Consider the following 27,243-nt stretch of genomic DNA (forward strand, 5'->3'; position numbering starts at 1 on the left):
TTCGTTTTAGGCCTTTTGGTGAACTTTGGACACTCCTAACTCGAAATACAAGTTGAATCTAACTTGTTTGAAGTCTCACACACCATCCTAACTCAAAACTCTAAGAGATATGCAAGGAAATTGGATCTAAAACTCTAATATTAATCACCTAGGAGCTCAATCTGAATTCTACCACTTAGAAACCATTTTAGGCCAATTATACACTTCTTATAAGTCACAAGTGACTTAACTAAACTGTCTCAAACACCCATTTCAGTACTGAACACCTAGATTGAAAATTCACTACCCAAGTTCCCTAGTTTTAACTCAAACGCTGAAAACTAACTTAGCCATTTTTCAGAAAATATGTAGAACTGAATTCTGCTCTTAAGACTTTAAATTTGCAACACGCACACAATCATACAACTCAGAATTTATTTATTATCATTCTCATCAATCACAGACCAATAACGTAAATTTCAGTACACATTTTTCATTGATACAAGCGAAAACCATACAATATCATACAAACTCATACATGCAGTTCAATTCAACAAATCTTCTTATAATTAGATATAATAATTTATCACTCAACAACTAAACTTAGATGAATCAAGCTTCCCTTACCTGGGTTTTTAATAGAACTTAACCCAATTTCAAATTTGCCACCCACCGAATTTCTATGGAAGCCTACAGATCACAAATTGGAATTTAGGAGTTCTTAGTGTCTAACTTAAGTCAGAATTTGATGATGGAAGTTTGTAGATACATGCAACAACCCCAATTGCATGATCAATACTCAAATTTCATGAAAGTGAAAGAGGTTTACACTTACCGGTCAATTTGAAGAATTTGATCGGTAGGAGATGAAGTTCTCTGCGTTGCAATCACTGGGGCACCTTCAATTTGTAAGTTCTCTGGATCAAGAAAGCTTAAGATTAGAGAGAAAGCAGAGGATGGAAGTGAGTGGTTTCTAGAGAGAGAGAGTGAAAATGAGAAAATGGCTTGGTGTTTGCAGCAGAGGTGTTTTTCAAAAAAAAAAAAGGTTCTTACAAAAACTATGCAAATAGGTCATTTTTGGTAACAGCGTTAAAAAACTAACGGCAAAGCTACCAGGTGGCTAATATTTGATGATGTGGCATTGTTATGTGTTTTTAAAAAATTAATTAAATGTGACGTGGAATGTAACGCCCCGGCAACTTAGTTAGGCTACCGAAAAGCAAATGCATTTGTTGATATGAGTAGTCAAATCAATTCCTTTAAGCTATCCTTCAACTGTATAGTCCCATACCTATACAATCTCCAGATCCCTCTCATTCCGGCGGTGTATGTTCGATTCGTTCATGTGTCCCTTCCACTCGAAGTCTGCCAGGAGCCACTCCTTGTCTGTGCCCCCTGCACCATGCTTCTTGCACCGGTGATCACTCCCCGCCCTCGTCAGTGCCCGGGTGTCACATGCCCACCAGCTTCCGTCTGGTTCGTCCTCGAACCACACCGTACTGGGAGAGGCTAGGCTCTGATACCATTTGTAACGCCCCGGCAACTTACAGGGACTGCTGACTGCCCCCACACATCAACACGAGGCTTTCCAGTGTGCTTTGTCCTCACTCACACACTTTCCGAGAAAACTTCTCGGAAAGATCACCCATCCATAATTACTCTAGGCTAAGCACGCTTAACCATGAATTAGGCTACAGAAAAGCTGAATATTTCAAAAATAGTTTAGGAAATATCTTATAAAGTTTTTCTGAAGACAATACCATTCGTATCCTACTAACTAAAATCATATTTAAATATTCAATTATAATTTCGTTAAATATATTAGTTACGGATAGAACAAATTTGAGACATTATAATTATAATCTAAAAATATATTTTACAAATTTTAAATATTCACAATATTATTATATTGAATGTATTTTTAATCAAAAGAATAAAAATCATTTATCATTTAACTTTAACCACAATATTAATTTATACTAATCATAAAACTTAACAAATAATTAAAATAAGCTTCCCGAAATATTATTATTTAATTTCAGTTTTACTAAAGCTAATGATAAGGGGCATAGAGAATATATGGGTCCCACCGGAAGATGATATTACTTGAAGAAGGGTTTAGGGTTAATTTGTTTCTTTGAAAAGAAAAATTGCTTGGGGAAGAGGTAATGTTATGAAATAAATATAGAACTGACCCCATTCATACGGTAGCAGCAGGTCTTCGTGTGGTTTTGAAGATGGGGATAATTAGAAGCAGTTTTTCGCACGTTATGGTCGCAGCTTTGGGGGTGTACGTTGCCCAGAACTACAAAATCCCAGACATTAAGAGACTTGCCTCCACCGCTTTCTTCATGGCCACCCAGATTGAACACACTTTCAGGAAGAATTCAAACAAAAAAGATGAAGATTGATTATTCATTCTTTCTTAACTCTTCTCTGTCTCTACAGTTTCCCTTTTTATCATCTTTTCTTCTCTTCAGCGCTTGCTTCTTGGATCATTCTGCTTCTTCCTAATTTATATGCTTTTATTTTGTTTCTTCTTTTTTCAATTTCATCATCTTAACTATCATTTTTTAAATTTAAATAATTCTTTATAATAAAAGAACTATTTTTTAGTTTTATCACTTTAGTAATATTTTTTAATTCAAATAATTACTCGTTACAAAAAAAAATATATTATTTATTATTTTAATAGTTATTATTTTAATTAAATAATTATTTATAATATTATTTATAAAATATTACTTATAATATTTTTTTATTTCAATAATTAAAGTTTATTTTATCTATAACTCTGTACATCTTTTATTATTTTTTTTAATTTTATTCTTTTCAAATATACAGGCACGACAAATATGTTTACGCTAATTTTTGTAATGGAAACTATTCCTTATTTATTCAAAACCTTCTCCTAATAAAGTGCTATTTAACCTAAACAAACTATAGGATCTTCTAGTAATCCTCCTTAGGCCTGAGTATGATATTGTTAGATCGTGATTAATTCAGTATAATTTAAATTTAATATTTTAAAATTCATGTATCATCATTTAATTTTTCGGTGATTGTTTTGATAACAGATTAATTTGAATGAATTATTCACACATTATGAGTATATATTAAGATAAAAATATATGATATCGAATATAAAATTTGAAATATAATTAAATTAAATATTATTAAAATTTTAATTCACATCCATATCGAATTATAATTATTCATTTTATTTAATTATTTATTTAATATTATCCGTTTACTCGATCCAATTAATATTAACTGGATCCGACCTACTGTATACCTAACTTAATTTTGAATTATTTTTCAGATTCAATCGAATGCAGATAAAATAGATTCCTTTGGTGAAGTAGAATAATAAAATATTTTTATTAAGTTAAAATTAAATATTAAAGCCAAATCTTGACGGGTCAAATATTTAACAATATAAACAAGATAAATATTGTTAATATAAAACACATTTGATATGTAAAAAGTTTAACATAAATAAATTTTAAAAATTATATTTATTCATTTTCAGAACATAAAAATGTACTAAAGTTTTCAATAAAAACCAATTTTAATTTCACTTCAAAGTATATAAATTAAACACATTTAACCTTTTTTTAACCCATTGTAGATAAACAGTAGCTAGTATTTGCCAACTTTCAATTACATGATTGGATTAAAGGTTTGATTGTATTGAAATTCTTTATTGTGTATCAAGATGCAAAAAATACTTTCAAAACATATTCTTAAAAACCATTTCAAAGAAAAAACTAGGAAACTGATGACCCAGGCCAAACAATGAGCCTTTTATCCAGCTTTCGGAAATCTAACAACTACAAAGTAATATTATTCTCATGAAAAATAAACAAAATATCCGATAATCATAATATGCATGCTACTAGTGGCCATTGTTTGACATTTCCAGACAGTCACCGAATGAACCACATAAAACAACAAATTTTCCCTTGACTTAAAAAGAATGTATGTTACCAAAAGCATGAGTCAGTTCACAGTAATCTGCTCTTAAAAGAAATCATTGACCCACGCTTTCAACTAATGTTTCTATGTCCATATTGTTGTCGACCCCCAAAAAAACACCAACACCTACTGGATTTAATCTGTTTTGCCCTTCGTCTTCATTTGTTGAATAGCCAGGAACAACAGGAAAACTAAGATCAAACATATGGTGAAGGATTGAATCTCAAAAAGACTTAGGTCTTCTTCATGAGATACCCCATAATTATGCCAAGTAAGCCAATTAATATGACAATGACCATCGAGACACCCCCACGACTTTTGTTGCTTTCCCGTCTCAGCATGTCCTGCAGGTAATAAGATCATCAATTAAGTGTTCCCCCACAGTTCAAACGTGATATATACTAAGTTTGGTTGGTTAAAAGACACTTGCTTATTTGCTTTAATAAAAATAGATCATACCAATTTGTCTGTCATCATATACTTACTTTTCTATATCAGAAAAAAATTATCATCGTATGCATGACCAAAAATTGTTTGACTTGTGTCAACTTTGAAACTCGACATAAATAGGTGAGAAAGCATTTTACAGGAAAAATATGTTCCTAACAAGATCTAACGAAAGCACAAGTGCACAAATTGAACAATATTTTCCGTAAAACAAAAGCTCAAAATGCTAATGCTCAAAAACTCTGTTCCTCAGTCTCCCAATTCCAAGCAATTAACAGTCACGAACGAACAATACAGAAAATTAAGAACAGGAAAATATTGATTCAACATAATACGCATTTTTAGGAAGAAAATAAAAGATCATGGGCCCCTATATTCAAGTGAATACCCTCCTAAATTAAGTAGACATAAACATTAGACACTTCTAAGTTTCCTTTCTAATCCCATACCATCTTGTCAATCAGAAATTAATGTCTCCTTAAATATTTTGATATGATTTCCTAAGAATACACTAGATATTCATATATTGATCTCTTTTCCCTAATTTCAGATTATAGAATATTTTGTAATTGAGTAATAATTATTGTAAATAGTGGGAATACAATAGTGAAAGGCATCAAGCTATTTTTCATGCACATCTTTTCTACTTATCAGTTCAGATCAGGTTTTCAAATTAAAAGTCAGCTTGGTTATGTGGTAATAAGTCAGATAATTAGTTGATAAATTAACATAATATTTAAGGCAAATTATTCGACCATAATATTTAAGGCAAATTATCATAATACAAACTGCATTTTACTAAGCAAAAGCCCAAGGACAGGGGGCGAAAATCAGCTCAAAACAGAACTACCTTATCCAATTAGATTATACAAGAGTTCATTTTATCACGTTAAGAAACGGAAAGAAACAATTCCTTCAAAAGAAAATAAACACATCCACCAGATTCAGTTGTGAACCAGTGATCAAACCTTCAACAAACTTTTCACAATTCTCTTCCTAATTTATGGTGCTCTCCTTTCGGTTTTAGAACCGTACTACCAACTTAGAGAGGGGTAACGATACTCTTTGGTATCCCCCTCTCCAATCAGGAGAAAAGGAGAAATACAGGTCAGTCAGATGGAGAGACACAAGTTATCTATCAGAACATATTTTGTAAATCCTCACCAGTTCCTGACGAAGCTTGTTATTTTGTTGGATAGCATTATTCTTTTCTTCAGTCAGCCTTGAGATAAGAGCTTTTGCCTGCAAAATAAGCTGACTACAATCAAAATAAAGTTCCCAAACATAAAAAATAAAAAGTAAAAAAGCAAAACTGAAGTTACTAGCTTTTAAAATCATTACAGCTTGAATTAAAAAAGAAATTGTTTTTCGTCTTGTTAATTCATGATTGATAGGTCATACAAGAGATGCTGATCCTGAAAATATGAACTTAGCCTGTTTGGTTGAGAGAAGGGGGAGGAATGGAAATAATAAAAGGCGTTTGGTGGGGTGAAGATTTGTGAAGAAATAATTTTAAAAAATGGTAGATCTGCCGTACTTCTTTTCCTCTATTTCTACTTATTTCCTGATCCCTCTACTGTTTTTTTCCTTTGTTTCTCTTTAGACAAAGACCTTTAATTACTACTTTGTTTCTTCTTTATTCCTACTCTACCAACTTATTTTCATAATAAAAGGTTCTGTTAAACAAACACCCCCTTAGAGTTTGAAGCAGAAACAACCTGCAAAAGTTATTTGAAACGACACTGAAATCATACCAAGGACCTCACTACGCAACAAAGATACTTCCTCAAGCCACCGTTTTATACAAATGATATGCTCTAATACTTATATGATCAATGTATTTAATTAGATGCCATGTTTTTCAAATATATGACCAACTTATATAATTCTACAACAAAACTGGTGAATGCCTTCCAAAGTAGTAAGGGGGAGTGTGAAAGAAACATGATAAATGGACATAGAAAAGGTGAATGAAAATAAGTGAGAAATAAACAGGAAATTAGAAGTACTTTTCTAAGAGAAATAGAAAATAGGTATACAGTGAAAATGAATATTGGATCCCACCTTTATTTCAAGTATCTCCACTCTATTTCTACCCCCACAAAACAACACACTATTTCCACCATTCCTATTTCCATCCTCTCCCTTCTATCTGTTAGCAGCCAAACAAGGGATTAAAAATGATAGAGCAAGAAGTCCCCGCCTTTAAAACCATTATCTTTAATGATTACTCTTGCTTAAACTACTAATTTTACTCGAACATAGTTGAAGAGCCCACATCAATTAAAAATAACAATCAAATTATAATATATTAGAGGATATAAACATCACCTTATAAACTAGCTTTATAAGGTTGAATTAACCTTAAATTTCACTTTCTTAAGATCATATCAAAGTCACTCAAAATCTATCCTAACAAGGCACTGGACCTTGTATTACACACTGTCGAGTTCCCCTCTAGTCCCTTGCCTAAGATGTATAGTCATCAACATGAGAGGGTATGTCAATTTTAAGTTAGACTTAAAATCCACTTCCTAATAAGCACCAAGTTAGGAAATTTCCTTCCAATCAATATTACTCCCAAGTTTAAAACTCTATCTTAAGTATTCAATTGTAAATTTGCACACCAGTTTGGCACACAGTGAATGACATAGTTCAAATATCCAAAGTTGCTAAATGATGCAAACCAAGTAATTGACATATTCAGAAGTTCAGTTTTCATTTGCAGCATACTGACTGCAAAAAAAATGCAAATTAAAAAGTGACGCATGTTCAAACAAGAAAGTTCAGTTCTCATTTGTATTTTTTCCTGGTAAGTATCAATACTGAATCACGACTATTAGTGTCGGTTAATTAACACGGCCACTGTCCCCGGACCAAAACGCGTGTTCAGTAACAGCATATAAACTCCAAAAATATATCAGTTAGATTTACCTCTACAGACTTTTCTGGACCATCGTGTCGTTCAGCAAATGCTCTTGTTACCTAACAAGCCCAAAGAGAAAAACGTTCCAATTAATATCTTAAATCTTCTGTTGAGAAAAAAAAAAGTTTTCAACTAAACCACAAGTTAAGAACTCACTGCAGCGGAGTCAGCACCACTGATATTTCCATTGTCGGAAACAGAACCTCTAGGTGATGATCCTTCCTCGGAACCTTCCGGGACTGGAGACGGAGGTTGAGGCGGAGAGACATACAACACTCTCAATTTGCACTCCTCAACCACATGCCCCGCTTCCTTGTTGAACTACAAAAATCCCAATGGCAGGGGTCTCAGTCATTTCACCCGATAAACAGTTAAAAAAGGAATCAAAGAAAATTGCAACGGGCAGCAATAGCATTACGTATTATACCATTTCTGCAGTGATATCCTTTGCGGCGATTCCATCCTCTACTCTTACGCTTTGAAGAAGAAACTTATCCTTGCATTGCATGTCAGCCGGAGCTTCCTTTTGCGCTTGCATGGTAACTAAAATAAAACAAAAATGTGACAAAAACATGATTAACAGTCAAAAATTAAAAAATGAAATTACATATGGATAGTAATGTATCCCGATAGGTACCGATAACATCGCATGTAGATCGTGGCAAGACAATTCCAGTGTTTGGACGAACACAGTATTTCTTTGGATTGGTCGTTTTCACCTGCGAGCGGAATCAGAATAACAAAATTAAACATGCAAATCGAGCAAGAGGCTGCGGAGAAAAGATTTGTCAAAATCATAATGACCATAAGAAAGTTGTTCCTAAAAATTGAAGAGAGAGAGAGAGAGAGAGAGAGAGAGAGAGTTGAAATGAAAGGTTGGTTACCTTGAAAGCTACATAGCTATCGGTCTTATTTGACAATTGAAGAGAACACGAGATCTGCTTCTTGAGCTCAACTGAAAGAAGGGAATGAAAATGAAACCCTAGAATAATAGAAGAAAGGGAGAAGAGAGAGAGAGAGGAAAAGAGAACGCACATATGAACTTCAGTTCAAGAGGTTCGATGCTGAGAAGGTCGCCGGTGCTCATATCGGAATGCGATTGAGGAGACTGAATGGATTGGATGGATCTGATGCGTAGAGAATGTGGATCGGAGAGATCGAGAAGATGGAAGAAAAGGAAAGGAAAAGAAAGAGAATTGAAACCCAAATGGGAATTCAATTGCAATTACAATTACAACAGAGAGGAGGGATTCTCATTCAACTTCCTTTTCTTTTCTATTTTCTATGTGGTCGAGAACGTGGTCATTTTAATGCGCCTCCCTCCTAATTAATACTTTCATAATTACTCCTTCTACATTTTTAATAAAAAAGACAAAACCAATTAATTAAAATAACTTTTTTATTCACAAAAAAATAATTACCCTGTGGGTTAATTACTACTTTTGTTGTTAGCTCATAAATTTCTAACTAAATAAAGAAAAATGATAAAATTAATTGTAAATATAAATTGAAACAACTTTGAAAAAGATGTAATATGAAGAAAAAGTATTTGCTTATGCATCCAAGAGTGCTCTTATTTATTCTACATGTAATTTTACTTTGAAGTAATTTTATGCTTTAATTGTAAAATTTATTTTAACCTCATTGGAAATTGCATTCGAAATACCTTTGAGAGATGTAATTAACCACTAACATCATGGTTTGACCACCTCTCTCTCAACCTACTTGTCCAATTTTCCATAGAGGAAATCTTCACCTTTGTTAATTTTCGATACATCTGTGTCTTTGTACAAGCTATCAAATTATAATCTTTTAAATTATATTTCTTTGAAAAAAAATACATAATAGTACCTCAAATCAAAATTGATTTTTGAACTTGATCGAATGTCTAAATACTTAAAGATTAGATATTTTTTAAACTATTAATGCATATTATCCCATGTATATAACAATAGAATGTCTTTAATATGTAATAGATTATTTTATTATACTTCAAATTTTTTAATCTAGTATGTGAAAAAAATTTAGACATGATTTGCAATTGAGTTTTTAAACATATTCAAAAATTAAATAATTTTAATTTTACAAGCTCATTGTTTTGTAATCAAACAACTTTCAATCTTGATTCTTGCATGCTTTTAGTAAAATAAAACAAAAGTAATTTGATAATTCATTGTATTATTTAATTAATTTTTTTCTTTCGTGTTAGTTAATTTTAATCTAAATTCTCTTTTCACTTTTATTCTAATTTAAATATTTTTACTCTTTTTTTTTGTTTTTCTCATTTTTAACCCATTCTGAAAAGAGTAAAAAGAATGAAAAAAAAAAATACGAGGGAGAAGATGGTTTAATATGGAGAATATGTGGGAAAAAAGCAAAATTTTATACTTAAATGTGCTGAAAGTTTTGGAAAGTGTGATTGACCATGTTGTGTATCTTATTAATTATACTGTGGAAACATCTCGTTTAGAGTGTTATAGTCTTTAATAACCATTTTATATCTATTATAATAATAAAGACAATGATACTTAAACAACATTTTTTTTTTAATAATAAACAAAATTTGAATGAACAAATATGTTAAACAAAATTACTAATAAATAAATAGAATCATTAATAATAAATAAATAACTTCCTTTTTCATTATTTTTTTAATCTTTCAACTCCTCTCATCATTCACTTCTTACCCCTTTTTTTCCTCTACTGTAAATCTTTATTTATTTTGTCTCTACCAAGAACATTAATATTTTTTAAACATTATTTAAACACAAAAACAAAATATTCATAACCAACTATACACATGATTTAATTCTTAAAAAAATTGACAATAGTTTATGAGAAATAATTTATTTTCCCAAAACATATATACCGAGGAAGTCGAATTGATTTTAAAATTTTCAAAGTATCAAACTTGGTAAACAAGTCTCACTCTTTAACAAAAAAATAATAATAATAGAGATCCATTTCTCACAATACTACCTTACTATTATACTTAATCAAGATAAAAAAAAAAAAAAGAAAAACTTTGAATTTAAAATCAATAAAAATAGCAATTATTTAAAATAAAATATTAATAATAATTATAGTAACAAATATTTCCTTAAAATCAAATAACCTTTATGACAATAATTTTCTGTTCATTTCTTGTTTATTTTTAATAAAATAAAATATATTATTTATCTACCTTTTTCATTTTTCCTTTTCAACTAAATTTTCTTTATTTTCATTTTATTTTTCTCCAATTATTTTTATTTTCTCTACCTACCATCAACATCAACGATTTCTACGTTTTCACTTTTTGTCTGAATTTCTAGTCTTTTTTCACTTCCATTATTTATATCAATAACGATAAAGTATAAAGTTTATTTGGTTTCTCTTAATGAAACTTATTTTATACACCTAACTAGTAACTGTATACTAACAAAGTAAATTGAATAAACCGTCTTTCCTTCCGATTCTGACATTCTTTTCTTTCTACAATTTCTGATACTTGACAATATCATCTCGATAGTATTACTATCTAAGATTATTTTATTTTTCCTTTCTATACGACAAGGATTGGTAGAATTTTGTGCCACGAGCATGTTAGGATATTAACAAAGCAGAGTCTTGTAAACTTTAATATATTACAGTAATGGGAAATTGGGAAAAAATCAATAGACTCACTGCAACAGCATACTGCTGCAACAGTGCTGAAACTACCCACTTTTAAACTGCTGGTTGATCCGAATCTTGTTCTTTCAATGGCTGAAACAGAAAAGTAAATGTAAAAATACAAGGCCATTTCACATTGCTAGAGGAATTCATCAAAGTTTTTTAATCTCACCACAATGCTCTTTTGGAGTGCATCTTCCAGCGTCTTGATTTTCTGCTGACATTACAAGTATCATAAAAAACATCCTATATTGCCTTGGTTTAACCTTAACGTGGAATCATTAAAAATATGAAAACTCACATTCTGTATGTCTCCAACAGTAGCTTCAAGACAATCAATTTTTTGCATTGCTAACCTACAAGTACATGCAGAGTCTGACCCCGCGCACACTGTCTCCTCAAGCAGACTCAAAGTGTTATCGCCATCTTTGGTCTGCATCTCAACCTGCATATCTCATTATCTTTAGCAACAAAGTTCAAATCATTGGTAGAACAATTAATACTACCTCACCTTTTTAGGCATCGAGGAATCTTCTGTAGCCACCTCAACATCCTCGCATTTACCATCGATCTCTTCTCTCAAGTTAACAGCCTGCATGCATATGTATAATAGCCAATGAGATCAACATGCCCCTCTCAACTATTTATAGATCACAGATTCACAGCTAAAAAAACAAGAGTAGTAATCTCATTCACAATATTGTCAAACCTGAATCATTTCCAGCACTTCTGGATTTTTCCAGGGCCCTCGATCACTCATCAGACAACCTCCATAATCGGAACATGTGCAGTTACCACCCAGAAAAGTTGGCAAATTACTGCAAATCAGACAATCAAATCTAGGAACTTCATTATATGCAGAATCTCACAAAAACATTTAATTGTTAACAGCAGTAATTCATCAGCAAGGTACAAATTGCTACCTGTGAATATAATCAGGTATGTCTTAGGTATTAGTTAAATAAAATAATTGTTCCTCTAAAATATAACAATTTAGGTAAATTTAAGAATTATTCTGCCTGTCGTTCAATTTTCTCTTGTTTATTAATCAGGCCTTTTCATCCTTACTTGTGTGATAAGTCAATTTGTTAATCTCTTTTATTATAAATGTATTTTTAACAATCTACAAATGCTTTATATTTTTTTATTATTCAAAAAGTATATTAGCATACCTGTACTTTTAATGTCATAAATTTATCATGTTTTGTTTATAGTCATATTCATGCAGAAGTCACATTACCTCGGCTCGATAGCCTCAAGCAGCACGCTGAGATAATTAGAGCCCAACACCTGTAGCAGCAATCTTTCATGATGGATAGAGGCCAGAAAACAATAATATGTGCAAATTCATGGCATCTGATCATGAAATAACATATATAGTTTCAATTTTTGATCATATATACCTGAATTTTTGCTACTGTGCGTTCATCTAGAAATGTCTTTACCGCTTTCCACAGCATCTTAAACCCAGATCCGGCATTAATAATAAATAGCTTATTTAGGGTCTGCAAGAATAAACTGCTTATTAATAATACTAGTTAACTACGCACTGATCTTATAAACACAACATTTAAGCATATCTTCTCTATCTCGCGTGGCTAAAAAAATATTATAACAATCTGATTTTAAGTACAAATATCTGACATGTCTTCGTGTAATCAATATTTAAGTATTCAAGGTAATCAGCGACAGAAATGCAAGTAGCTGAGGTTTACAACTCTATTTTGTTTCATTTCATATATATATATATATATATATATATATATATTGTTAATGTTGAATCACTGTCACAAGTTGAAAACAAGTCTTATCATCAGAAAAGTGACCACCAGTGTCACACATTTATCACAAGCATATCCAAATCATAGCATGTAAGAGCTATAATCTAAAAAATTACCTCAGGATAGTAACAGCTATCGATCTTCTGAATTTCCATGAAGAGGTACCTTGCGGGCTTTGAGAAATTAGACATTCCCTGGAATGTAAGAATACAATACGGACAAATAATTGTATCAGTATTTAGATACCTTAATTATAATATAGATATGCATATGTACCACTAGAAAGTGAAGTGAACCCAAATAGATCATAACAAGGTTACATTTTGGATAGTTTTTGAAAAGGCTATTTTCCTCACTGTAAACTTAGCAAGTCCTCTCTCCCATGGCCAGCAAGTTGAGTTAAAAAGAAAAAAAAAATGTTCAGAAAAATGTGCTTACTACTCCGTTGACATCCAAGATACTTGTAGTGGATGCTATGTGCCTTTTAGCCGCTAGAGAACATGCAGGGTATCTTAGTTTGAGAGTTTTCTCTTGTTCTAACACATGATGTTTGATAAACCTTTCAAATGTCGTAACTTGGCCCAGTTTGTTAAGGTCTACCATTCCAATTCTCTCAATATACAAGGGTCTTCCATATCTATCAACTCCGTGGTATCCATGAGGATAGCAGCTCTTCACTTCATTGTACTCCGTGAAATTGAATTCCTGATAATGTGCCAATATGTGAAACCCGCATATAATGTTAATTGAGCAATTTCATTTAAAATAATTAACATTTAAAGCTGTGAATTCCTGGTCATGTGCTAATATGTGAACCCCGCATATATAATATAACCTTCAAGTTTAAAGTTGTTCATTCACCTTTGGAAGCTGGTCTACTCGAAATTCCTTGCGCCAATTGAGATAATTTTGGAACATTTCTTTGGATTTTGACATGTCGAAATCCCTCATGCGCAGAAACCTTGCGTCATTGAAAAGCTGTGGAGTTAGAAAGCTAACTCTGAAATTAACTAAACTTGTCAGAGAACAGCAATCCAAGAGATACATGTTTATGTGTATATATATACATACCTCAGAAGAGTGTGATAATCATCGTGCTTAGGTGGCAAGAGAGATTCTTGTAAAAGCATTTCGCGAAAAGACTCGACAATTTGTTTATCCTTGGGATCACGAGCTCCTTCTAGAATCATTACAAGGCTTTTACTCCTCCTAAATTTCATGAACGGGAATGACAATGACAAGAGTGACTTGATAGGTGACGAATTAGACTTTTTCCCAGACGTGGATGAATGCGGATCCCAATGCGTTTCAATCGGAGGGTGAATACTTTTTTTTTTCTTACCACTACCACTTCCACTGTCAAACTTCAATCCCTGAAAACCAGGAAGCAATTCATCTTCTCCTTCACCTCTCGCTATGGTCACGTCCCTGTCGTCGGACTCTGCCTTCGGACTTCTCATATGTAAACAGCACAACGCTACTGAAAAATGGCATTCATATATACAAAATATGTTCAATATATCTGATAGCCTGCAATTGCATGCCTTCAAATTAAACTGTTTTCATGCCAGAAATGATTTGATTTCTCGCTGTATTCTTTTACAACAAAATCAGAATTAAAGAATCAAAACCCATGTTTAAAACCTTATACCTCTCACGATTGAAAACCGTAATCGATGGCCATTTCTTTTAACCGTAAAAACTTTACCACTACTTGTGGATGGCCTACGATGCTCAAAATGAATCATTATTTTATACGAACCGTGTGCTGGGATGCACGACCCAAAAAGTTCATTGAACAAGGGTTGAATTCTACATGAGAATTAGAATCAAATGAGGAAAAAATGTAACTAACAGAAGGAAGGAATTCTAAAACAGTAGAAAGAGGTTGATGTGATGCAACTAACATTAAAAGAAAAACAACAGAGAAGAATACTCACAAGAAGGAATTCAGTTGGGATGAAGAATGAATAGGAAGATAGAAAAGGAGAGTGATAATTGACGTAGGAAGAAGCACACGCTGGGGAAGAATGGTATTGGAATTATGTGTGTTCCAAGGAACCGCCAAAACAAACCAACCAAGTTCGGTATCTCATTGTTTAAACTACATCGGAGAGTACACCTTAACCTTTACGTGACTACTAATAATACTTCCATCATAAATTAATCAGATAAAAAATATTTTTAATAATTCCACAGTAACGAAAAATATTTATAAATTAATATTTGATAAATTTATGACTTTTTTTAGTTCTTTTATATGACTGCTTGCCAGTGATTTTTTAAATCTACCCTATTTTTTTTATAAAATATGATCGATTAATGTTTGACGTTAATATTTTTGTGGTGACTAAAATTATTCGTGAATTTCTTTTTTGGAAGAAATTTCTTGAGTTCCTTGAAGCTGATTTATCTCTCAAATTTTGAAGCTGCTTTTAACATTGACATCTAAAATAAATTATTTTTAATCAAATTTTTGCCAATTTATTGATCCTGATATTATTAATTTACGGGAATTCACTGAATGTGTGATTTAAATGTGTTCATCTTTCTTTCTTTTATAGTTCGTGAATGCTAAAACGGCCTATCTTAAGGGTAGCAAGCCTATTTGACCTCTCCCTTTGGGCTTCTCAGACACACAACCCAATAAGCAGTTTTGCCATATTTGGGCTCATAGCCCAATTAGAAAGCATCCTATAGTTTTTCTCTTGGGTACTTTCATTCAGTATCCCAAGTTTCCTTTTGCACCTTGTGTCACATTCTCATTAAATTTATCTCCTTTTAGAAAAGCATTTTAGAATGCCATGTGATGCGATTTACCACTAAGAAGTAACTCAAATAGTTTAGAATGGGTTTTTGTAATAATCTTTCAAAAAAATATGCTCAATTCATTGTGGAATGTCTCACTTATCCATTCTGAAAATATGGATAACTCTCAAAAAAAAAAACTCGTTTGGTAATAACAAATTTCATTACAAAATGTTTAGTTTGTTCCATGATTTCTGTCTAGAAATGATAATATTTTTGTGAGAGTACTACGATGTTAAAAAAATTACTCGATAGTAATTTTTTCATTTCATATTTTTACAGTTATAAGTCAAAATTCATACGAGTAAAAGAAATTAATAGCTAAGGAGACATCAAACAGAAAAAAAAAATTCAAAGTATTCAGTTTTTATTCATTATATGTGACAAATTATTTTTTTATTGTTTTAAATGTGTTAAATCCATAAAAAAAATGTTAGTAAAATGAGTAAATAATACAGCTAACCAGATTGTTGTTATTTTAAAAGTATTTATAATTATAAATTAAATCTAAACTAATATTTTTAAAAATTTGTAATGTATGGTTAAATTTTCGAATTCTTACTTATAATGCTTAGATAGAATAATTTTATTTCATAAATATTAAAAAAATTAAGCAATCAAAACATGTTATATTAATAAATATGCATTCATACGAGTTTTCTATCATTAATTTTTTATCTTTTTAAAATTTGTATTCTCCACTTTCTTTTAGGTGGTCCAAATTGGTCAATAACAATAACGACGAAAACCTTTTTATTAACATTGTTCATGGTTGGAGTATGAATGAGGTGGATCCAATGTTGTCTAGAACAACACGTGCGCCTGTGTTGAGTTCTGACAACAAAACTGCATTACTTCTAACTTCATGTGTCCATGCAAGTATATATTTATCTTCTTCCTCTACCAACTCCAATACAATATTTTATTCTTATTCTTCTCTTGCTTTTAAGATTACATTTCTATTATTTTGTAGTTAAAGTTAGACAATAATTCAATACTGTTTTAATAAAACACAGCAAACATATTTGTTTAGATTGAATTCCAGGAAGCCCCACCAGAAAAGAATATGTAATATATAGAACACAATTTCAAACAAAAATAATAATTATTAAAAAAAAAAAAAAAAACTTGTAAGCATATGTACTTCACTTCTTAGTTTCCGTATCATACACTTGGACAAGGAAGCTGAACCCGAACCCGCCACCTTATTTTGATTTACAATCGGACCCAACCCACTTGTAGAAAGCAGTAATCCTGTGGTGCACAGAGCACAGTAAAACTAGTTTTTGTGACGGTTGAGACTATCCCAAAGCGAAGCGCATTGCCTCTTAGCGAAACCCACCCGCTGGTTTTCCAAGTCATACACCACCTCAAACCCTTGCTGCTGATAGTTCCCAAGTGTGGCTCCAGGTCCACCGCTCAACTCACTGTCATCACCACCGTTCATCAACATCAAGCACCCCACCTTCTTTCTAACCCCATCACCACCGTCTAAAAACTCATAAAAATAGTTTCCTCTAGGCAGCACCACATTTGAATCATTCCCCACAAAGTGCCACGTCACCGTAGGCACCTCCACCAACCCTTCCAAAAAATAACACGGCCCGAGGCCCGTTTTCTCCTCCACCTTACTCGCGCGTTTCTGAACTCGCCCCACTCGCCTGTCAAATTCACTCACCACCGAGTTATACAAACTCGCAGGCAGCATTGTGAACGTGGTTCCGCTGTCAACAACCACGCCGCCGTCCCCTCTGTGGTTCACCCTTCGCAGCATCTCCGGCGCCGGAATAGTCCTCTTCCCGACGGAGATTCCGGCAAGTCCGACGCAGTAGAAATAAGGATGCTTCGGGTTCCGAAGCATGGACGTGTAAACAAACTCACTACCCTCTGCGGAATCGTCGTAGCGGCCGAGAATGAGTGGACTCGGTTTGCGAACTCGTTGTTGATCGAAAGAGTGAGAAACTAGACAGTAAGAAAAACGGTTACCGAGGTTCGGAGAGAGGGTAGCAAGTTGCGCAGGGAGTGACAACAAGCCCCGACCGAAACCTGCAACGCCGGTGGGTTCGGCGAGTGCGGTGTGGGCGCAACCGAAGGTGAAGTTTTTAAGGAAAAGAGAGGACATGGATAGAGAATCGCGGTAGAGGCGCGCGATGAAGCTTCCATCTCCGTAAGCGTAGTAGAAAGGTGGACAGGTGGCAGAAGAGCAATCAGAGGTTTCGATACTGTCGAGAGGACAACGTGCGATTGCGCAGAGGTCATGGGAGGACATAGAGGAGTGTGCTGCGGAGCATGCAGGGGATTGGCAGGAGACACGGTGGGAGCGCGTGACGTTGAGGGGTGTTGTAGCGTTGAATTTGCCTTCGCAGAGAATGCACTGGAAGGGAGTGCATGGGAACCAGACAAGGTCGCTGCCCGTGTCCATGTAAAGGGTTATGGATTGAGAAGGGTTTGAAGCTAAATTGAAGGAAAGGGTGTAGTCGCTTCCTGAAGAAAGCGGGAGAGAGATTGAGTTCTGGGTTTGGCGGTGGCGGTGGAAGCGCGAGGCTGAGCGAGTGGAGGTGGCTTTGAGAAGGTGATGGGTACTGTTGAATTGGGTTTTCGAAATTGAGTTTGTTAAGGATAATATAATGATTTGGTGTGTGTGGGAAATGCAGAGCATGAAACAGAGGAGAAACAGAGGAGGAGGCATGGTTTGAGTGAGAGACAGGTTTTGAATAGTTGCAGAAGGAGAGAATGTATTATAGTAAGTTGTTAGTGGTGGTGGTGATATACGAGGAAGGTGTTATTGTCTATTAATGATTACTGAATATTCAAGTAAAGAAGACTTTAAAAATTGAGCAGCTTTGGAATTGGAGACGGCGATGAAGTTGGTTTTGGAACAATAATTGGGATTTGTTAGCTTAAGATTAAGCAAAGTATATGATAAGAGAAGCTTCATTTGCTGCTTTACCTTTCTCTGTTAGGTAAAGACAGCAGCTACACTCGTGTCTGAACAAAAACCTCTTTAATTTGTTTTGTTTTTTTTTTTATAGTTGTTTGTCTGTAGAGATATTGTGATAAAATTATGATCTGTTACAGAATTCCTCTGTGTCTGGTCTTGTTTCTTGTTACCTTTTTGGGTGTTAAGTATCATGAAGTGGGCATCAATCTTTTTCCAACATATTAATGGGATTGGACCCCTTCCTAATAATACTCTACCTAGTCCTCCTCATCCTTAAGCTTAGCTTTCCTATCAAAATCACATTTTTACATCATTTAATTTCACCATTCATATTATCATAATAATAATAATATTGCCATTATTAGTTTTAGAATGGTTAATATTCTCTTATAAATTTAAGAATTTTTCTTCACATACTTTGAAGGAAGTTGTTTATACTCTTTTGTCAAAAGTATAAAACCCTTAATTAATTAAAAATTTAAATGTAATTTTTTGAGAGGAATTGGTAGCATTTTCTAGTCCGATGCTGTTATCTTAGACAATTTGAAGGCTTTCTTTCAACGAATTTATTGCTAAAACAGATAAAGCAGAAGGCACGACCAAGAAACAAAGAAACGACCCAAAAGAAATCAACGTCAATGTTAATTATTGAATGCAAAACTTTGAAGAAATCAACGTCAGCCTGATTTTGGATTATCTTTTCTACTTATAATTGTTTAAATTAATTATTATATAATCATATAAATGTTTTGTTTTTAAATTTGCTGTATTATAATAAACTATTATATTTAAAAGATTATTTATTTTGAAATTAAATGATTGTGTCATGATTTTATTGTTGGGGGAGGTTTGGCATAGATCTCCACACATGGTAAGATATTGTCCGAGTCCTCACTCCAAAAGTGAAGGCTATCTATATACACGGGCTCTGATACCACTGTTGAGGGAGGTTTGACACACACATAGATCTCCACACATGGTAAGATATTGTCCCATTTGGGTCAAGTGCTCACGGATTTGCTTTTGGTACCAGTTCAAAAAACCTCTTATCATTGGAGATATCTATGTGTATATAAACCTTGACCAGCCCTTCTTTCACTCTCAATGTGAGACTTTGTTTACACTCCAACATTTATCACGAAGGTATTTAACTGGATTATAAAAATAATATATATATATATATATATATATATATATATATATATATATATATATTATGCCTCATTTATGCTGTGTTCGTTTGCGCAGAATTTACTGTTTAGACAGTTTTGCGAGCGATGAATTCAGCTTAAAAATGTGTTCGTTTGTATGGATTCAAGGCGATGGAAAGCAATGGATTTGCGAGATTCTCCAATTTCGACTTCTTCCCTCCACTGCAATGATTTGCAAAGATTCATATCAAAATTTCATATTTGCCCAGATAGATTTTTAAAATACCATTTATATAATAACATAAAATAATACAGTTACATCATAAAATAATACAGCTACAGGATTTCATATCCATAGATTTGCGATATGCACTTGAGGAGAGTAGCTTTTTAATAATTAAAAATTAATTTTAATAATTATTAATAAATTTATTCTCTTTATAAACTTTTTTATATTTATATATAACATTAAAAATTAACATTTTATATTACTTTAATAACTAGGGATATTTTAATAATTTTAAATTTCTACCAATTAAATTAATTTTTTAAATCTATCACATCAATCAAATCTTACATTAATTCTCATAAACTTTATCTCCAAATCCACTCTTAATTATCCACAAATCCACTCAAAAAAACAACAAAAAAAATTAGCTTCAAATTCATTCAAATCATCTCCCCCAAATCATCTCCCTCAAAAGAATAGAGCCTTAAATTCCTAAGCTGTATTATATGTATAAAAACTTTTCAACATACTCAAACAAACTCTCTAATAAAGGGTAATGATGAAAATATTCACTTGTAAACTTATTTTTTTAATATTTGCTTTTACAAATGTACTTTATGCCCAGAAACAATCACAGGTTCTACTCTTAAGATAATATCATTAAATTCATTTGATAAAATACATCAATGTACTATTCTTAGAAAAACATAACCTTGATAAAGTTAAAACTTAAAAAAAAAAAAAGTTTGATTGGAATACCTCAATTACGTACGTATATCATTCCATCCTTGTATACTTAAGAAATAAACTTATATTGTAAATACGTAATAAATATTTATTTGCCAGATTTACATATAAACTATATAATTAAATAAATTTTAGTCTTATAATATACGAGGTTTTTACTTTCGGTTTGAAATTCATACTGTGTTGGAATTTTTTTAAAAGAAAATAATGTGTTGGAATTGTTTTACAAAAATATTATATTAGAAAACAAAGATGTTGATCATTGAATTGACTAACAAAATTATGTCAGAGATTCAAAGAATCTGTCAAAGTCAATTTCGATCAATTATTTAGATACAAAGTATTAACCTAATAATGTACACTGCTTAGTCAAAATTACTTTCTCTTTGACTACTTTTTTAATTTTTGTTAGGCTATTATGAAAATGATGGGTGGATATTATTCTCTGTTAGCATGATAACAAGATCTGCTTACATACTTGGAAAAACAGATCAAATGGCTAATTTTAGTAAAAAAAAAAATAGTTATATATAACTTTGATATTGATAGAGAGTATGATTATTATAATATTTATATATTGAATGTTAGTAATTTTTATTTATACATTTATTTAGAACGAAGTTATCAAAATACAGTAATCAGAAAAATATTAACAATAAAAAATTATTTAAAGTCTGATTTTATAATTTTATTATTTAGATTGAGAGAATTAGAATTATTTAATGAAATTATTTAAGCTTAGTTTTACTTGTACTATAACTTATTTGATTTTTTCAAATAATTTTTATTTTCATTAATAGTTTATGATGCGGTTTTATTTAAATCATATATTGACATAAAGATTACATTTGTATTTATATTAAAAAAATGTTTTAAAATAACTTTGTTTACAATTTTAAGAAATCAAAAGTTTTAATGCTATCGTGAAAGAAATCCATAGATATAAAATAATTTATAATTATAATTGGGTACCAATGACGTTTTTATATACTAGTTAGCGCACATCTAAAATGGTTTTAGAATATATATATATATATATATATATATATTTAGGGTTTAAGATTTAGATTTAAAATTTAGAATTTAAAATTTAGGACATGTAATAAATAATAATCTAACAGATTATGTTCAATAACTTTGCATACTATGACTCCGTTGAGTTATTCACATAAAAAAATAAACATAACGTATTAAAAATGAAACCTCAAAATCCAAATGTTTGTAAATCCTATTTTTATTAAATACTACCCATTTTTTTCATTTTTACTGAACTCATAATTTTCTAAAAGAAACTTATCTTCATCTCTTTCATTCTTCTCCTTTTCTATATTTCAACTATACCTTTCAATACTCTTTCACTATCACCTAATTATATATTATCGTGTAACTATTATTAAGTCACATAATAATTACTTTAAAATCGTATTTAACATAAACTCGAATGAACCCCACGACAATATAAAATGGTTAGAGATATAAGTTCGAAGTCACAAAAAACGACTTAATTATATAACTAACGAGCATAATTAATTAGAGATAATGATGAGATGCAATAAGATAAAGATAAACCTTTTTCTGTTGTTGTTTAACCTTCTAAAGTCGCTTTCATGTCATTAGTGGATGATAACTATTCGGGTCGGTCTCACCAATTATTTGTCCCCCAAACAAGCCAAAAAAATGTAGTTTTCCTTCGCTGAAATTCCTCATGTTTTGGTTCCACCGAAGTTTGGGTGACACATAAATATATAACTTGCATTCTTTGTGGTTAGACACATTAAGGAAAAGCACCAATCATCTTTATTCTGTGATCATGAATAGGGTCAACAAAGTAACATAAGATCGGCTGCTTCTATCAAATATTGATGTTCTACCTAATGGATGGTAGACCGATCCCCAGAAAAAAGTTGCATTAGGAAGGAAATGAGGACCGTATAGCAATTATAAATTATAATGCTTTCATAGGCTACGACAAAAAGAGAAGCACAAAGAAATTCGTCCATGTTGGTGAGTATATAGACAAGTTGGAAGAAGCTATTTAGAATTCATTATTTTTTAGGCCAATCCCAGAAAATCCAACTCATCTCCACATAATATATGATAGCTTTTTAACCAATACTGACATTAAATATATGGGTCAAATCCTTTTGCATTGCTGGTTTATTCATTCATTAGCAGAAAAAAAAAAAAAACATACTATACACTAATTACATGTTTTAGCTAAAGTTTCTTGGTGGTGTGGATTATCTATATTCTTGATTCTTCTCAACCGCATAACTTTTATTAAAGTTTTCTACAATTTCTATTTTACAGCTGTTGGCATACCCGCTTATTTTGGAATTCATGATGGATAAATTGATTATTTGATGTCGTCTTGTGAATACAAAAGCTAGTATACTAGTTCTACTTTTTGAAGTTGCAGCTGAAGAAATTTTGGCACAGAAGTTTGTCTCATTGGTCATTGGTGTTAAAAATATGTACGTCAATGTTCTAGCAAAACATTCAATATAAGAATTACATGCAATATTCGCCAGAATTATAAACAGTTTCACTACCATGTCCATTATTTTTCTGTTGTCATCTGAAATATGCTTCCTAGCTTTAGGCTTTTAAACATTGTTTTTTTAGTATATATTTTTGGATATGGTTAAACACTTTTGCATGTTCAATCTATCCATATTTTTTTTTATTATTATTATTTACGCTAAACAAGTTTCAATATTTGTATTTTCAAATATCCATGTTGCAAGTGTTTGCGTAAAAGTACAGAAAACGAGATAAATGCAGTTATGATTAGACGATTAAACGTAAAAGGTCTGTACACACAAGATAGAACAAACGTGCGTCAAATTTTATTACTTATCATTTTTTTTTTTGGGTAAAGTCATCAATAACGTTTTTAAGAATTACTTAACTGTGTTTTTAAAATTATGTTTTAAAGGAAAAAAAAGGATAGCTTTTAAAAAATGTTTTAACAAAAAAAAATTAACATAGTCGACCAGGCATTTTAATGCTTCATAGAGGAATTATTGGTGAACCTTTTCTTCTGCTGTGGTTGTCTGGCATGGAAACTGGGAACTCTTCGTGTTTTTACTCAATCCCTCACACAACCCTGCATTTAGACTTCGGTACATACGTTTTTCCCCTAAAAATTGCTTACACTTTTAAGTGATTCGAGATTTTACAATTTTTACAAAAAAAAAATGACAGAATCTAGCTCCTAGTTTTTCTTCTCAAATTGTGGAAATATCGTGCATAATATCGTAAGCCATACTGGAGATACCCAATCACTAAATTCCACTAGATTCTGAATCACAAACTTAAAACCCAACTCATGGATACAGCATTTCTTGGTCGTATCAAAAGAATAAAGAAGTGATGGTACATAAAGGACCAAGATGCGTCTTTCGCTCTCTAGTCTTCCATTCCAGCCAAAGAAATTTGCCTATGCGTATTATTATGACATGGTAATTACTAATCTCACCACAACAGTATCCTGAAGTTCCAACAAAGGCGTCAGACAGCTATGCTAAAAATCTGTCAGTAAGGATAGTGTTTCAACGTATAGTAGTTAGTTGACATCATTATTCTTACCATAAGAAGGTCAATATATCATCAGGTATCACGATCAACAGATCCAGAACGATAGCTACAAACTTTGCTTGTCATAAAATCTATCGCAGGTAAGTTTCAATTGCATCTTTCTGGAAAAATGAAAAGGACACATAATATAAGCAGTAATTTTAAGTTACCTAGAATCTGATTGTTTTAACTGCAAACTATTTGGCAGTGAATTAATGGACCCTCCTAGATCTTCAATCAGAAAGAATTAAACCTTGGAGTAATTGGAAATCAAACAGAGCCTTATACTTTTCATTGAAATGTGGACGATGGCTTTATCTTTTCCAGAAACTTCTCCGCTTCAATGAAGCCAAGTGGTCCAAAAGATAAGTATTTTATTGATCGCCACCTGCTTAAAGCTCATGAAGTAGCAAGTTTAAGTATCCACATGCAGCATACATGACAAGCTTAAACACGTCGTAACCATAAAGATTAATAGGTACCTGGGCGTATATGGTAGCGCCAAACAATGGAGGTGTAGGTGGTTAACAGTGTTCAGTGGAGGCTGATGAAAGCCAAATCTTCCAAAGAAACGAGACATAAAGAATCACATTACGATGTTTGTTCAAGTACAACAATTAACTTCAGATCAAATTAACATATTGTTTTAAACAATTGCTGTAGCTCCCTGTATTCTATTACTATTTATATGGTCCTAAGATTCAATCCTTGTTCAAGAAGTTAACAGTTTGTATATATTAAAGGTCGTCGATTAAATATATAACTAAATTGTAGTATATAAGCTCTTGTATGATTGAATCAGACAAACACCCACTTTTTAAGAATTTATTAGTAGCAAAACAAGTCTCAATAGTTCAAAGCTAAAAATCTTGTTAAAACAAATCGTAGGGTGATTGACCCATTCGATGAAGGTAAAGTCCAATTAAACGATATGAGCACTCAACCTAAATGACTGACCCTTTATTTTTGGACTCAATTCTCTACATAGTTATCATACAAGACACCATTTCCCACAAACATAAAGTATTACCCCTCAAATGTTGATTCACCTACAAAAATATATCTACAACTCACCGGTTACCATGATTCATGCGCAAAGATAAAAAATAAAAAATAAAAATCAGTATTTCATTGCAGCACAAAAAAGTGAAGCCACTTGAGTTGTGCCAGAAATTTTGACAAATATAAACATTTCTTCTTGATAAAAACTAACTTAATACAATTCGTGTTAAAAGCGTATAATCCAATCAGAATGCAAGCAAATGATAGCCTTATAGAAATGAAATATTATAATCAAAGTGCAATTAGTGGGAGGAGTTGCAAATAAAATCACCATCGTGGATAAATCTAATAACACATCAGAAAATAACAAACGCACCCAAATTCTTTGTAAATTGTAAACAACAAAATACCTGTATTGCTGGGCCTGAGGCGCATCTCTTAGTAATAACGTTTTTCCCACCTCTAACATGTGATTCACTGAATAAAATAGCCAGTCGTGAAATTCGAATATGAAAAATTGAACACATACATACATAAATTTAAAAATCTGAACTGGCCCCGGGAATGAGTTTCTTTACCCAAAGAATGGTCGTCAGGTTTTCTCTGAAGATCTTTAACAGTAGGAATGTGCGCCACAGGAACTACTAAGTAATGCCTAAAAGGTGACAGGTCCAATCGGTCACCTCAATTAAATGTCAAAAAAGATAAATATTTGAAAAAATAGTCAATCGTGAAATTGGCGAATCGAAATTGTTCTTTCCAATAATTAAGATTGGAAATTAAAATATGGACGCGTTATGAGTACCTGAAAGCGGAAGGATTAATGTCCTGGAATGCGACAACCTTATCGTCCTGTGATTTCAGATAACGAACTGAATCAGAAAGGAAACGGAAACTAAAGATTGAAGGAAGAGAGAGAGAGAGAGAGAGACGAACGGAATGAAGAAGAGTATTGTCAGTGTTGGATTTGGCGGCAATTGCACAGAAAACACAGGAGGGAGTAGCTCCCGCCATTATTTTGCCCTATGTCTGCCAATCTTATCGCGTTGGGTGGAAAATACGATTTCCGGGTCTCACACTGTGCGTGTGTCCTATGTTATTCATCTTCAATTAAATGTGATTTAATTTGTAAGAAAATATTTTATATTAAGTATAAAAGTCACTGTGAAACATAATATCAATGGAAAATAAATTTTTACAAGTATTTTGAATCGGTTATTTAACGGACTTTAAAATCGTCCAGATTTTTAAAATTAACGAAATCGATACCCAAGTTGATTTTTACTAACAAATATAGTCGCCTACAGTAAATTACATACCAGTCGCCCCTCTTTTTATTTTTAAAATATATTTTAAGGTTAAATATTAAAATAAATAAAACGGAGATATTTTCACTTTTAACTTCAAAATTATCTAAGAATAAGAGAAAGAAGACCCCCACTTTTCCAAAATACTTTCTTTTTTTCCAGAAAGTTAAAATGCTAAAGTTTTAAAAATATGTTTAACGTAACCGTGGACGTTCACGGAAGAAGAGACGTTCACGGAAGAAGAGAGAACCAAATGGCAATTAAATCATGATACTTAAAATTAGAGTTGTCAAAACGGGTAATCCGGCTCAATCCGGCCCGGCCCGCCACGGGTTGGTCACTTAGTGAGCCAACCTAACCCGGTTCATTTATTAGCGAGCCAGAAAAATTTGAACCTGTCCGACCCACCACAGGTTGGTGGATAAATAGGTTGGCTCACTAACTCATTTAATTATATTTTTTTAAATAAAAAAAATACAAATTTTCTATAATTTAAATTTAAACAAATTTCACTCCTAAAAAATTATGTTAAAGACCAATTCTGACAATCAATAAAAAATACTAGTAAAAAAAAGAGAATCAGTACTCAATAACATCAAAAAAGAAATTAATAGTTTAATCTGTAACATAAATTTCCAAATTCAAAAATATCAAAAAGAGTTTGTTCAAATAATGTATACTCAAATTGTTTAAATAAAATGAACAAAATCTGAT

At 32.1% G+C, this 27,243-nt stretch overlaps 4 protein-coding genes across 13 annotated transcripts; all 4 read right to left on the reverse strand.

The window, feature by feature from the left end:
* Nucleotides 1-3,800: 3,800 nt before the first annotated feature.
* Nucleotides 3,801-8,628, reverse strand: LOC106778085 (vesicle-associated protein 1-2). Its single transcript, XM_014665984.2, has 8 exons — nt 8,366-8,628; nt 8,215-8,285; nt 7,968-8,049; nt 7,758-7,873; nt 7,487-7,651; nt 7,339-7,389; nt 5,569-5,646; nt 3,801-4,301 (listed from the first exon to the last, which is right to left on the reverse strand). Exons 1-8 carry the CDS (start codon nt 8,415-8,417, stop codon nt 4,191-4,193), a joined length of 726 nt encoding a protein of 241 aa, XP_014521470.1. The 5' UTR covers nt 8,418-8,628; the 3' UTR covers nt 3,801-4,190.
* Nucleotides 8,629-10,779: 2,151 nt separating this feature from the next.
* On the reverse strand, nt 10,780-14,842 carry LOC106777349 (phosphatidylinositol/phosphatidylcholine transfer protein SFH11). 3 transcript variants are annotated; one of them, XM_022775588.1, is made up of 12 exons: nt 14,706-14,842; nt 13,837-14,245; nt 13,627-13,726; nt 13,204-13,470; nt 12,882-12,959; nt 12,388-12,489; nt 12,225-12,274; nt 11,694-11,802; nt 11,496-11,576; nt 11,286-11,429; nt 11,157-11,201; nt 10,780-11,077 (listed from the first exon to the last, which is right to left on the reverse strand). In XM_022775588.1, exons 2-12 carry the CDS (start codon nt 14,223-14,225, stop codon nt 11,039-11,041), a joined length of 1,404 nt encoding a protein of 467 aa, XP_022631309.1. In that variant the 5' UTR covers nt 14,226-14,245; nt 14,706-14,842; the 3' UTR covers nt 10,780-11,038. The 3 variants fall into 3 exon arrangements, with proteins under 3 accessions (XP_022631309.1, XP_014520413.2, XP_022631308.1); XM_014664927.2 differs by lacking the exon at nt 14,706-14,842 and adding an exon at nt 14,417-14,592 and having other exon boundaries at nt 11,157-11,198; XM_022775587.1 differs by lacking the exon at nt 14,706-14,842 and adding an exon at nt 14,417-14,592.
* Nucleotides 14,843-16,691: 1,849 nt separating this feature from the next.
* Nucleotides 16,692-18,680, reverse strand: LOC106777050 (probable aspartyl protease At4g16563). The gene has a single exon (XM_014664555.2). The coding sequence runs from the start codon at nt 18,260-18,262 to the stop codon at nt 16,853-16,855; it is 1,410 nt and encodes a 469-aa protein (XP_014520041.1). The 5' UTR covers nt 18,263-18,680; the 3' UTR covers nt 16,692-16,852.
* Nucleotides 18,681-23,500: 4,820 nt separating this feature from the next.
* On the reverse strand, nt 23,501-26,341 carry LOC106777109 (bifunctional adenosine 5'-phosphosulfate phosphorylase/adenylylsulfatase HINT4). 8 transcript variants are annotated; one of them, XM_022775885.1, is made up of 7 exons: nt 26,028-26,341; nt 25,801-25,877; nt 25,633-25,699; nt 24,703-24,780; nt 24,509-24,608; nt 24,233-24,342; nt 23,509-24,134 (listed from the first exon to the last, which is right to left on the reverse strand). In XM_022775885.1, the coding sequence occupies exons 1-5, from the start codon at nt 26,234-26,236 to the stop codon at nt 24,512-24,514; spliced, it is 528 nt and encodes a 175-aa protein (XP_022631606.1). In that variant the 5' UTR covers nt 26,237-26,341; the 3' UTR covers nt 23,509-24,134; nt 24,233-24,342; nt 24,509-24,511. The 8 variants fall into 8 exon arrangements, with proteins under 8 accessions (XP_022631607.1, XP_022631606.1, XP_022631605.1 ...); XM_022775883.1 differs by having other exon boundaries at nt 23,519-24,134; nt 24,474-24,608; nt 26,028-26,340; XM_022775887.1 differs by having other exon boundaries at nt 23,527-24,134; nt 24,233-24,611; nt 26,028-26,074; nt 26,159-26,338.
* Between the last annotated feature and the right edge of the window lie 902 nt (nt 26,342-27,243).

The sequence above is a fragment of the Vigna radiata genome, chromosome 11 (genome assembly GCF_000741045.1).
Source record: "Vigna radiata var. radiata cultivar VC1973A chromosome 11, Vradiata_ver6, whole genome shotgun sequence".
Classification (NCBI taxonomy): domain Eukaryota; kingdom Viridiplantae; phylum Streptophyta; class Magnoliopsida; order Fabales; family Fabaceae; genus Vigna; species Vigna radiata.